Source organism: Limulus polyphemus, unplaced genomic scaffold (genome assembly GCF_000517525.1).
Source record: "Limulus polyphemus unplaced genomic scaffold, Limulus_polyphemus-2.1.2 Scaffold10, whole genome shotgun sequence".
In the NCBI taxonomy this organism is placed as follows: domain Eukaryota; kingdom Metazoa; phylum Arthropoda; class Merostomata; order Xiphosura; family Limulidae; genus Limulus; species Limulus polyphemus.
The window spans coordinates 1396844-1411335 of record NW_013665620.1 but is presented as its reverse complement, the minus strand read 5'-3'; the positions used below and the strand labels follow the sequence as shown (position 1 = coordinate 1411335).

At 33.1% G+C, this 14492-nt stretch overlaps 1 protein-coding gene across 1 annotated transcript in view; it reads left to right on the top strand.

Moving 5' to 3' along the window:
* Window positions 1–14492, top strand: part of LOC106478361 (potassium voltage-gated channel protein eag-like) — a 127058-nt gene that overhangs the window by 80491 nt on the left and 32075 nt on the right. The window contains exons 3-7 of the mRNA XM_013938904.2: window positions 1700–1846; window positions 2407–2531; window positions 11352–11747; window positions 12174–12597; window positions 13086–13285. Coding sequence (XP_013794358.1) covers window positions 1700–1846; window positions 2407–2531; window positions 11352–11747; window positions 12174–12597; window positions 13086–13285 — 1292 coding nt within the window. The remainder of the gene's footprint in view (window positions 1–1699; window positions 1847–2406; window positions 2532–11351; window positions 11748–12173; window positions 12598–13085; window positions 13286–14492) is intronic.

Here is a 14492-nt window from a genome sequence, read left to right as displayed (position 1 = left end):
AATTATTTACACTTAGTGTATTATATTTGCGCATACATAGTAATTATTTACACTTAGTTTATTATATTTGTTCATACATAGTAATTATTTACACTTAGTGTATTATATTTGCGCATACATAGTAATTATTTACACTTAGTTTATTATATTTGTGCATACATAGTAATTATTTACACTTAGTTTATTATATTTGTTCATACATAGTAATTATTTACACTTAGTGTATTATATTTGCGCATACATAGTAATTATTTACACTTAGTTTATTATATTTGCGCATACATAGTAATTATTTACACTTAGTTTATTATATTTTTGCATACATAGTAATTATTTACACTTAGTTTATTATATTTTTGCATACATAGTAATTATTTATTTAAAACCCCCACATCATGTTTACTCAGCCAACTTCCTTCTCGTGTTTCTAGCATCCACGTACTTCAGCCAACAAAGACGGTATTTCTTGCATTTAAAGTATGTTACAAACTTTTATGCACCGATAGTAATGATTTCCAAACTGCGATCTATAAAACGTAGCTTTATTTGATATGTTTATTTCGTTTTTATTTCTTTAGAAACGAGAAGAGTAAAATCTTTATAATTTAGACAGTTAGCTCATATTTCTGTCTATTAATTGCATATGAGCAGAACAGCATTATATCCAAACCGATTGTACAATTTATACTACTGTAAACTGATATGAGTCACCTGCTCAGATAGAATGCGTATCAAGTACTCATGTTCAGTCTAATTACAGTACTGTGATATGATCACTCAACCTAATCACTGGCTAACAGATGTCACCGTTTTCTTCAAGTAGCAAACTTTCAATATATATATATATATGTGAAGAATACTAAACTAACTTATATCAACGCAACAAAATGCATAGTTGATTATATGTCTCCAGCAGCAGATGTTCCTATCAAAACACCTGCTAAAACGCCTGATTCGTAAGTCCCCATGCACTCTATTGAAACATGATGCACCCATTAACATAATTTTGATAATTAATTTATAATTTCTCTTTTCATGTTAACTGATCCTTTAGGTAAATTAATGGGACTTGTGTGGGTATTATTCAATGTGTAAATATTCATATCTTGTAAGCTACAGGTACTAGCTTTAAATGAAATTTAGAATTATGCAGAGGAGCGAGAAAATTTGGTAACCTATATTTTCAGATTGAGCATACTCAAATGCACAAAGTAGTATATGTTACAGACTTTTACCTCAAAATGCAGTTCCTTTTTTTTCCAACCCGCCTTTTTTGTACTAGGTTAACACTATTAAAGAAATATTTTGGTTTATGAGAAGTTTGGAAAGTAACTTTCAATCACTCTCGATGTTGTCTTCATACTTCTGTTAATTTTTTTTTCGTTTTAAGCGTTCATTTTTTCCTGACTTAGTGGTAAAAATTATTTTCTTTATCATTCACTTTCGCTATTGCTTCTTTAATTTTTTCTTTCCTTAAAGCTACAACTATATATATATATATAAATCAAATAAAACTACGAACAAATAAAGACTTGCAGCTATTTTCAACTCCTATCGTGCTGCTACAGTGAACACAGATACTTCTAGGCACATCTTAAGCATCACAAAATTAGAAGTTCCTCAATCATTATTGATGTCGAATGATGTTCTGTCATTGAGAATTACGTGTCTTACCTCTACTTCTGATTTTTGTTTTCAGGAACACCATTATGGCTTCTTCTTCACATTGCACCTATAAAAAATGAAAAGGACGTTGTGGTGCTGTTTCTGCTGACGTTCAGGGACATCACGGCTCTAAAGCAGCCTCTGGAAGACGAAGCTGCTAAAAGTACAGTTCTGATGAGTGGTGTCTTTAGATGTTCTCAGCAGAAGCTAATTTCAGATTCGTAACATATAAATCTGTAATATTATACTTTTACACACACATACATATTATATTAGTTTTGTAACAATGTTTAATGAACATAACTATATAAACTTTAAAGTTTTAAAGTTCTAGATTATTTATGAATTTTAAGTATACATTTTCTTCTTTGAGTTACCACCATGAATTTATTTTATATAGCACGTGTAAAAAGAAACATTGTGACGTAGGGCCAAACAAGATTGTGTCATTTGAAAGTGTATGAAATATTTCACAGCACAACTGTTTCCAAGAGATTTGCTTTTGTCAGAAGATTATTTAAAAAGAAGGGATACTTATAAGCTTGGATATTTTTTATCCTCAATTTTTCTATGAAATGCATAAAGTATCCCTGTACTACTGCCTTTGCTAATTTAAATCATAAATAAATTTATATCTATCAAGCTTTTTATTTTGAGTTATAATTAGATTGATCATATATGAAAACATTTTTAATATTTTCAAAACTCCTCTTTTAAAAAAAATCATTTCGTTGTGTTCAGGCTTGAGCAAGTTTGCCCGTTTAGCCAGATCAGTCACCAGGAGTCGCTCTGTCATTGTTCAGCAGTTTTCATCACATCTACCTGTTGTAAAGTCGGAGAATGCAAAACAGTCACAACTGGGCCAGGTAGTTTCGCCGTTATGCATTTGTAACTGATCTATAATACCTAAATAAAAATTGTGTTACAAAACTTTATAATACATAAGAAATTATATTATTGTATAAGAGGTAAAAGTACGTATACTTAGTTATATCATCCAATTGCTTTAAATTTCACATAAGATAATGATAAGAATTTAAACTCTGTCAATACTCCTAATATTATATTGGTTCGTAAGCCTTTACGTTTCGCACCCCCTTCAACTTATATTTGAACATTTGAATGTTAAAGCAACAGTTAAACAAGAAAACGTTTTTTCTAGTATCTCTACAGTTTCAGTGATTTTTCTAGACTATTACGTGTTTTCAGCAAGATAATGCTATTTGGGAAAAAAGGATAAAGTACCTCATTAGATCGATATTGTTATTCTGTTGACCTTAAAAACAGAAACCCATAATGTTGTCTCTGGATATAAAAATCTTTATTTTGCATTTTATAGTTTTGTTTGATCGTTTTGTCATCACTAAAACAATTCTATTGTCTCAAGTTATGAAATAATGTTTGTAAATTGTTGATCAACATTAGGATTTCTTGGACTTTATGATGCATAACACAGCTTTGTATTTGTGAAAATAAAATTCATGATTTAAAAAAATGTATTTAAGACTTCGATAAAATTTCTTGCTTTTTTCTCTAAAATTTCTCTATTTAAATTTGAAATGTATAGGATAATAGAAATGTTAAAATGAGTAATACTGAAATCATTTAATTCGTTTTACGAGATTTCTGAAAAGAAATTTCTTTCACCAAAGTTATTATATAAATAAGTCTTTTTACTGATAAGTAATTTTTTTTTACTTATGTTAAAAATCTTCCATTAGTATTCTATTTTACGCGAAAAAATGGCCTAATAATATCACAGATATAAACACTTTATGGGCAGAAGTATCATGCTCTTATAGCAGTAACTGTTCAAATTTTCACGACATACATCGAGAATAACTTAAACAAAATGTGGTTTTCTGGAATTCCTGCTCCACCCTATAGTATCTCTCAATGTGGTTTTCTGGTTTGTTTGTTTTTAATTATGCACAAAGCTACACAAGGACTATCTGTGCTCTGCCCACCACGGGTATCGAAACCCGGTTTCTAGCGTTGTAAGTCCGCAGACATATCGCTGTGCCACTGGGGGGGGGGCTGGTTTTCTGGAATTCCTGCTCCACCCTATAGTACCTCTCAATGTAGTTTTCTGGAATTTCTGCTCCACCCTATAGTACCTCTCTATGTATTTATTTTATAATACCTCAGTTAACCTGAACTTACACTAAGAATAGAACGTTTCCCTTTTTTCTGTGTTTTTTCCACGTGGGATAAAATGACGAATTATTTTGTCGAGAATTTAGACCAGTGTTTCTTAGCCGGATATGTCAGACGATACCCACGTTTGAGCTTTGGTCGTTGCGACACCTATTATTTATAAAAGAATGAAAAAATACGGGAATTTTATTTATTTAAATAAAATGTTGACTCAGCACAGACAGCGCGCGACTCACTGTTTAAGAAACCCCCAGTTCACACTTCAGGCACGCTGACCACTAGTAAAGCCTGTCTTGACAATAACTTATCTTCGGATTAATTGATAAATGTTTCTAACTAGCAAAGCTCAAAATTAATTTATGAATAGCTAAACAATGTTTTAATTTCCCCGTGTAAACGAAATTTCATAAAGATCCGTAAGCGTTAGGGTGCTCCGAAAAATTGAAAGTTTAAAAAATAATCGTTACCTGAGCATTTTTCCATTACATTGATCGTTCTAAGTGACTAGAGTCATGTTTGAGCTCTGAAAGATCATTAAAAGGCTTGCCACTAGAAAAAGGATCATTTCAAATGGTGGTTCACTATTTAATATATCTATAGCTAAAATACTAATGCATATAAAAAAATCATATATTTTGTTCAATATTCAATTTAATCAATGATTTTAATAACAACGTAAAAGTCACACTACAGAATCGTATAGACAATCAGACAGCCACAGAAAACAAGAATTAAGATATTTTTAAGAGTTTTGTTTTTGAAATCTGGGACATTGCGACAGTGACTATTTGCAGCATGAATTACCTTTGCTCTTCATCTTTCATTATGGTATTTTCAAAGTCTGATGAGCTTGAATGCTCTTTCAGAAAGACCGTTTAACTCTTTTGCTTGGCGAACAAACGTAGCAGCTTCCTGGAAATCACCATCAGTGGCCCATTGTGTTGATGGCAAGTGTAACCAGTCAATATCGATACCAAGAAGGTTGAATAGGAGCCATGATTTTCTGCCAATTAAAGACGTCAATTTAGTTGATGAAGCTAGCTGTGGAAAAATCGGGACTCCTTTTTTTGTCCTTCACCTTGATAAGTTGACGAAATATTTACTTCTTCTCAGATTCTGACACCAAGTTGGAGAATAGCGCAAAAGGTGCCGTCAGGTACCAGAGGTGGCTGTGGAGAGCAGTAATGGCTGCTCCTGCCAGTGTTGGATCAATACTACTGTATATATTCAGATCATACCATAGCTGAAGATCATTGGAAGGTGTGTCTGCAGCAGAAACTGTGGATAACCAAGCTTTTACACAGAAGAGAGCATTAAACAAGTCATTTTGGCTTGATCGTAATTCAGATGATCACCAAATGCGTACATCTTAGCACTGTAAATTACACTTGCCATCCAAAAGACATCCTAGGAGAATCAATATCAACTCGGTACTTCCCGATAATCGTCACGAGGCAGAAAATCTTCCGAGGCAGCTTCAGATAAAGTCAATCTTCCTCGGAGAAAGTTGATAACAACTTCTCTCTGATGTTTAAGTTGACGATCAGAGATATGCAGCGTCTTAAAAGTTTATCGTTTCTCAAGAAGTTTCCAACATTTCTTGAACTCTTTGAACTCAGGGTTGTCCGGTTTGGATGTTGTACCAAACAATTCTTGCCAAACTGCACACAAAATTCTTTCCATAATATGATGACAGCAAAAAAAAAGTGAAAAACTTTCTTGTAAAACAAAGTTTCTAACTGCACACAAGCGCCACTCTTCCATCCAGTGTTTGAAGCAGTAGTATCGAAAAAAAATATAACAATAGTGTTTTCTATTTTCCACTGGAGTGCGAGAGTATGACTTGTGTTAGCCTGGGTTGTACCAGTTCCGTCTGAAATCATTGAAATGCTGGCCTCTGCTCATCTCCTGGAACATTTTTTATGATCCAGTACAATGTTGTATTCGGTATAATAAATGAAATTTGTTTTATAGCAATGGCACCCTCCATTCGATTGTTTTTCGGCTTCACTACTTGTACTCGGTTTAGAAAGAATCACATTATCTAGATCAGTCTCATCTTCTAAAACGATTACAGCCATGAATGTTGTTCGTTGACCTGCTGATAAATTTAAGCAATCTACTGTTGCTGAAAAAATTTTGGACTTCTGAATGGATTGATTGGAAGGTCCAAAGTAACAGTTCCATTTTCTCGTGGATGTAGTGTTCTTAGGCTTAGCATCAGAGTAAGATGGACATTCAAAACTGTCCTTTTCAATCTGTGTATCTGGACTGTCTGTGGAACTTACTGGCTCGGAATTGGGATTTTCTGGATTTATACTGACAGTTGCTGCAAGACTTTCTTTTTGTTCTTCTGACCTTTTTCTCTTATATCATTTTATTTTATTTTTTCTTGCTGTATGCTTTGTTTTCTGATACTAAAGACACATTCTTCTGATTTTGTAAGGCTTTCAGAAATTCGAAAACTTCTTTTTTCTGTTCCTGGTTTCCGAATTAGCCAGTTTCTATTTTCTTCTGAGCATCTTGGTGTGCAACGAAAAGTACTTTTGTAGTTCTTCAACAAACAATTTTTCCATCACTTCATTTGATTTGCATCCTTTCCTCTTCTGCAGTGTTTTATAATCATCATAAAGGTGCACATTTCTTAGCTTTGACATTGTCTTTTCTTTGAGTAGCTATTTCTGCTTTGTCCCATTGATTTTGAATTTCAAGTACGACTGTGTCTGTAACTGCGCCATTAAAGTTGACGTGCTTTTCATGCTGCATTGGTTCATCTTTTAAATAGAAGAACAGCCATAGGACATCTCTTTTTGTAGGAATTCTAAAAGCTTTTGTTTGTTTGAAGTAAAGCACAAAGCTACAGAATGGGCTATCTGTGCTCTGCCCACCACGGGTATCGAAACCCGGTCTCTAGCGTTGTAAGTACGTAGACATGCCACTGAGGGTCTTCTGGAAATTAAAAGTTCAGGAACTAGTTTTCTCATAAACTATATATCCTGAACTTTTCTCAAAACTGACGAACAATGGATCGGCCAAACAATATGTATAAACAAGATTCAACGAATACTACGGCAGTGAATTCAAATTATACGTTCAAAATTTATTTGTTACATTAAAACAGCTGCATTAAAAACTTAAAAATCCAATAAAAAGCAAGACAACTTCTCATAATCGTTTAATTAAAATAAAAAATTTTATAATTACAAGATTCCAAATTTCGATAGATTTTTTGAACATGAAAACATTTTTAGTGCTTTTTCCAGCTTTGACATCTTCAATTGGGCTGAAAATGAAAATGTTTGAATAAAATGAGTGGAATGGAAAAATGTACAAGGAGCATACCTTTGAACAACTTTTTGTAATTGCTGTATATTTGGAGCACCCTATTAAGCATGTTCTACTAAAGGTGTGGCATCTTATTTTAAAACAGATATGGTATATATATGAGTGAGTGTGTGTGTATACAGAGGTTGAATACTCACCATGCGTTACAGTCCATGTCGCCACTATCAGTCATGCTTTGTCTGACGACTGTACATCTTGATAATAGATCTGCAATATAGTTTCCATTGTAAAAACTATCATAGTAAGGCTGTCATGTTCAAAGCACACCACTCCTTCCGTCTTGCTTTCCATAATACATCTAGTGTACGAGAACGTTGATTTTCCAGCGCCAGTTTCAACAGTCCAAATAAAAGAATTGACTGGCATGGCTTCGTATGGAATAACATGAGTACATGTTTTATTTTGTCAGCTGCTTGAAGTATACGACGGTTGAACAAAAGGTATGACTGAAAGCCTTATCTTGGTGAACCCATACCCTGTTGGATTCATTTCCAGACGGAAATAATCTATGATTATTTTGCGTACTTTTACTTGGGGCACGTGGATGGCATTTGTCATGCACTGATATTTGTACTTGTGGATTCTCACCTGTTATAAGACGCCGCACTTTGTTTATCACTTTCTGGATGGTCCTGTTGACCCAAGGTGACCCGTATTTCTTTGTTTTCCAATGCCATTAAAAACAGGAAAAATTCCTGTCTTAGAAATTATAAGTTCCCGATCTGAACACATATTTATGTTTTTGATTCAGAAAGGGTTTTTTCGTCACGTGATTTGCTGATTTACAAATTCTAAATCGTTTTAATACAATGTACTTAACCTTGTGTATATAATATACAAGCACACTTTTGTTATTATTGTGGACAGAGCACAGATAGCCCATTGTGTAGCTCATGGTCAGATCCCACTAAAGTTAGAACAGGTCTTGATCTTACAAACCTATGTCTAAAGGATTATATTTTAATAAGTTAATTGATTATCAACAAATATTATTTGATAATTATGTTTTGAATAATTAATAACTTATCTAGAATAATATTAACATTCAGGGTTTGTTTTGTTTAAGAATAAACCTGTGCAATAAGTTATCTACGCATTTCCAACTAAAAATATCGAAATTTGAGCTTTAGTGTTATAAGTCCCCAAACATATCCCTGAAGGTATTGGGGGTGGGGGCTTTATGAGAAAGAAAACATAGATAGTATCACATGTTCAGAGAAGATAAAAGGTCCTTATCTCCTATATTTTGATAGAACGTCTTGTTAGTGATAGTTTAATTTTTTTATACGGAAGAAGATAGCAATGAACTTTCAATTGGCACTGTTTGTTATTTTACACCGCAAAGTTGTATCAGTTTATTTTTCTTTGGTGTACAAGATATAATTGATTTAATATCAGTTTATTTCATGAGTTTTAAATGTAAAACGTGTCAACACTTGTGGAATCCGAGGGCAAAAATAACTATTTAAGAGTAAAAAATACATCTCGTTGAAAACATTATATTTCCTGTATTCAGATTGGTTTAATAAAATGTATTCATCTTCTCATGACCTATTTGAAAAATAATTGTTATCGTGCAATAAAATGTTTAAACAACTTCGTTATAACTTCATTCTTAAGGTTGGTTTCGTGTACAATGTATTTGATAAATACGTTACAGTGTTATAGGACTCATATCACTTGAACATTACCGTGCACTTATTTATATTTGGTGTTATTATGTTTGTATTAAGCACAAAGCTGCATGATGGGCTATCTGCGCTGTGCCTACATCAGGGACTGAACCCAGAGTTTTAATATTCTGAGCCTTCAAACTTCAAGAGCATGATGGATGCTTTCTTTCCATCTGGTATTTCTGAATTAAACGGAATGTTTTAAAAATTATTTGTGTTTTAAATACTGTATGTGAAAAGAATGCCCCTTTCTAATTAAGCCCTAGTTCAGTAAAGTTGTGTTCTTGTTTCTTTGAGAAAAATCATTAATGAGGTTTATATAAAATGAAATCATCGTTTTATTAGTCTCTGCTAATGATTAATTATTGTACTGGGCTGTCGTGGAAAAATAATTACAGGTTCGGTAACTTAGCAACGCCATTTCGTTCCAATGAGCAACAATATAGAAGGTAGCATGACTGTTGCAATTTACGAAGGATTCCTATTCTATACTATGTAAGCGTTGCTACGGTAACTCACTTAGTTCGGTGTAATTAAATAAATCATAATAAAAGAATATAAATAATATTAAAATGAAATTACGAGAAAAAATAATAATTAAAAACTAAGTAAAACAAAAATCGAGGAACAGTTATTGAACTACATTCTCTGGCCATTTATTGTGATTATGTTTAGATGTATGTTATTAAATGTACCAAGTATATGTGTATAACCTTGAACTCAAAGGAGTCCCTATGTTTTCTATTTGTTGTTGTTTTTTTAAGCAGGTCTCAATAATAATGATATTTTAAGTGAATTCTTTCATCATGTTGCAATGACAACATCGCGGTACCAATCCCAGGGAGAGGAATTTTTCATATGGTGAAATTAAATCGGATAATCATTATGAATAAATGAAAAGAAAAATGTATATTTATGAAACAGTTACAAAAAGTAGAAACTAATATCGTCCTTGATGTATGTATATTTAATCTTAACAAATGAAAAACATTGAATCGAATAAAGACTATGGATGGCAAAGGACGTTACATTCTGGTGATTCTGAAATACTGGCAAGAAAACAAAACATATTTCAACCAAATCTGTTTTGAAAAATTGTAAAAAACAAAAAACGTAAGATTGTGAAAAATGGAAAAATGTGTTTGCTTCAAAATGGTGAAATAATAAAATATTAAGGGTGTTCATTTGCAAAAATCCATGCCACTTTTTTGTTAAGATGGAGCTATTGTCACTAACCATTTGTCCTTCAGAAAGGATTTAGTGTACTCCTACTGATTTATTCCATACAACAACCATTTTAGCTTTCTTCGTAGTGTTGTTTTTTAAGCACTGTTAGTTTAACCGGATTAGAAATACGTTGAAGTTTCTAATTAAGGAAGCTTACATCAGTGGGTGAAGACACATTAGGCTTTAATAAATCTCAAATTGGCTTAAGTCACTTTGGAAGACATATACTATTTGAATAAATATTAATGGAGTAAACTCTGGCTTCCAAAAAGTTATTGGATTTACTCAATGGATAGTACCTGTGCGTTGAATGTCAGTTTGATGCAGACAAAAGAAAACAAACAAAAAAAGACCTACCATTTTAAAAAACGGATTGCATCACTAAGAATACTTGATTATCCTCTTGTTAATCAGACATATTTTGAAGTTTGTTCTCATAGAGCTTTATCCTCAGTGTTCGTTAGTTCAGATATGGTTTGAAGTGAGTTAAAGAATTAGTATCTTTAGAGTTACTCTGTGCCTTCGTGCTTAAGAACAAACAAAAAATCTGTGGTGAATATTAATTGAAGCCTTTTCTGACACGAGATGAGGAAGCTTTAGTCTTCAGTGTATAACAGTTCACATGTTTGAAGGGGATGAGGAAATTTTGGTCCTCAGTGTATAACAACTCACGAGTTGTGTAAATGAGATGAGGAATGTTTGATCCTTAGTATATATTAGTCCACGTGTGGACTAATTGAGATGAGGGAAGTTATATTTTTAATGTGCGTTAGTTCAAGTACAGTTTGAATATGAATGAGGAACGTTTCATTTTTAGCGTACATTAATTTGAATTGAAAAATCCTAAAACCGGTTATTGTTGTTAAACTGAAATGTGTAAAAGGAAATAACTCATAGATATATATTCCGCTGACCTAAATCACTTGAAAGAATTTCTTCCTTAGAGTCAGCGTATTCATCTTCAGACATACCTTTCTGTTTTAACATGAAGTAAACATGTGTAAGGTATATTCTAAGCAAATGAGAACGACCTTTTGAAAAATTGAAAAGATATCTGTGAGTATAAATTAATTAAAATTAATTCTGAGATCTAAATGGGATGTTTAGTACATGTGTTCAAACAATTTGATCATGTTTAATAACATATATATACTTCTCACTGATAATATTTGTCTGTGGAATATTTTTGTTATAAGATAAAATGGTTTAGTAAGGCGTTTGTGTTTCATTCTTGTCTTCAACTAAATCAGCCTTAGTCTAAACTGTTTTTTTTTCTTGTTGTAGGTGATGAGCCTGAATCCTGATGTCACCTTACAGTACCGTCAAGAAGCTCCCAAGACCCCTCCACATATTCTTCTTCATTATTGTGCTTTCAAAGCCATCTGGGACTGGATTATTCTCTGTCTAACCTTCTACACCGCCATCATGGTGCCCTACAACGTGGCTTTCAAGAGTAAAAGCAATGAAGACGTGAGCTTTCTTGTGCTTGATAGTATTGTTGATGTCATCTTCTTCATCGACATCGTCCTCAACTTTCATACTACTTTTGTAGGTCCAGGCGGAGAAGTTGTTTCTGACCCAAAAATCATCAAGATGAATTATCTGAAAAGTTGGTTCATTATTGATCTTCTATCTTGTCTCCCGTACGACGTCTTTAACGCATTTGATCAAGATGATGATGTAAGAAAAGCTTTTGTCTTGTATGTGATTTAAACCAACATCGAAAAACTTTAGGTTCAGTTACCTAATAGCACAAAAAGTTAAATATAGATCATTTATAATGTACTTAAAGCTGAAATTCAAAACCTCCAATTTGATCTCATTATGAATTGAAAGTTAATATGTCATTAATGTAAAATCGGTGATAATTTATGACATTACATTACCATCAGACATCATATTAACACCAACTCATCATAAGAATATTCAAAGAGACCTTATTGGCTTGTGCACTAAGTTTTAGCCACCGGTTTGATGCATTGTTTACTTATTTGTGTTTTATTAGCTGTCTGTATAGTTGTATATAATTTCGTAAACGTGAAGTTTTAGTTTGTGTTTTACTCGCACGTTTGATAGCTGTTCATTGCACTTTGTATCTTTAAACAGGGGATTGGGAGCCTGTTCAGTGCTTTAAAAGTCGTAAGGTTACTTCGACTTGGAAGAGTTGTACGGAAACTCGATCGTTACTTGGAGTACGGGGCGGCCATGTTGATACTTCTTCTGTGTTTTTACATGTTAGTTGCTCATTGGTTAGCCTGCATTTGGTACAGTCTTGGTCGCAGTGACGCAGAAAATGCTTTTGTATATAGCTGGTTGTGGAAACTCTCGAATGTTACTCAAATACCATTTTACTTTCACATTTCCAACGAATCTTTCGAAACTGAACTGATCGGAGGCCCTCCACGAGGTACCATGTACGTTACTGCCCTCTACTATACTATGACATGCATGACAAGTGTTGGATTTGGAAATGTGGCAGCCGAAACGGACAACGAAAAAGTTTTTAGTATATGTATGATGATAATAGGAGGTAAGATGAATACTCTGTAACAAGATTTTACAGTTCCACTATTTGTTTTAATAAGAATTCAATATCATTTCGCTATTTTGTACCAAGAATTCTGTAGTTTCCATTATTTTTTTCAATACGGACTGTATTAAAGACCTTTTCGTTTATTGATTATTTTAAAGAGTACGGTTGGTATCGTGGAATAATAACTAGTGAGTACTAATCATAATCCAACATTGCTATATGTATAAAATGATGTTTCTCATGTTTATTATCATATTTATGAAAATATTGGAAACAAAAATCTACGATTCTTCTCGTGGATGTTTTTATTCTGAATAAATTTGCTTATAAAATATGTCTTATTTGGCATATATATTCTGTTTATGCTAAATTTAATGTGTTGTGATATCAGCTAAACATCTGATTATCTTAGCTAACTATCTGATTCATATTTTTAGTTAAAAGTTTCTGTTCGAATTATGATTAATTATTATAATTAATTATAGCGTTGCTGTATGCTACTATATTTGGCCACGTGACCACTATAATCCAACAGATGACGTCAGTAACAGCACGTTACCACGAAATGTTGAATAACGTGCGTGAGTTCATGAAGCTACACGAATTACCCAAATCACTTAGCGAGCGCGTGATGGATTACGTCGTATCCACCTGGGCAATGAACAAAGGGATAGACACTAAAATGGTAATAACTTAGCTCATTGAAAGCTGGTTTCTTAAGTGACCTTTTGTAAACAATAAAATCTCAAGTTCTTGTTTGTTCTTCGGAAACACAAAACAAAGGTTCTGAAATTTATAATGTGAAAAAAATACATAAAAAAGAAGAGCATAATTCAATCCTTATAAGTGTCCACTCTAAAAGTGAAATATGTAACTAACAAACACATTGTAATTCTCATTTAATATTTACGTTCATAATAAAGATTGATTCTAATTGAAGACACATAGCCAATAATGTAATACTAAAACTCAATTTTAGTTTGCACTTTATTCATATTGTACTATGATAATCATTTTTTGTATGCAGGAAAACCTGTCGAAATTGGTAGTTAACTTCAGCTTTAGATAGAAGACAACATAGAAATGTAATCTGTACCACTCCGGTTTGAGTGAAGTTCAGTCTACCATCAGTTATTTCATGTAAATAAAATTGTTGTTATCTTACCTTCTGTTTTTATTTGTTTGTAAGAGATTGATTGTACATCCGGGCATTCCTTAAGGATGTTATCAACGTATTTTCGTTTCTAACGGAAGATTGTTTGGCAATGCAAAGAGTTCCTCCCAGATTTGTCAATTTATTTTTCACTACTTAATAGTACCTTGTATCCAACAGCCTTTTCCCTGATTCTTGGGCTAGGCTGGGCTTGGTCTAGTGGTTAGAAGGCCGGACTGCGGATCTGAGGGTCCATGGCTCGTGCCCACCCCCCACTTTGAGACAGGCTGTGGGGCGTTATAAAAGTGACAATCAAATCCTAATATTCGATTAGAGTAACCCCAAGAGTTGGCAATGGGTGTTGTTGATGAGCTGCCTTCCCTCTAGTCTAACAATGCAAACTTATGGATGGCTAGCACAGATAGCTCTTGTGTAGCTTTGCATGGATACCCAAACCACACTAACCTGGATTCTTTACTTTTTCAGCTAGGTGACGTCACTTTCTTTTAACGTAATAATTAGAAAACGTAAGTGATTCATGATGTTAGAAAAACACGTAGGTTCAAGACGTCTTGATAGAAATAAATAAAAACCCTATAACCCGAGCGCTTTCGAAAGGGGGACCTTTCTTCTTCAGGGGCAAACTAGGAAGTGAGTGAGATATCTATTTTTTATAAATATTTACGAATAAATTTTGATACATATAATTATATGTAAATACACACGCACACACACATAT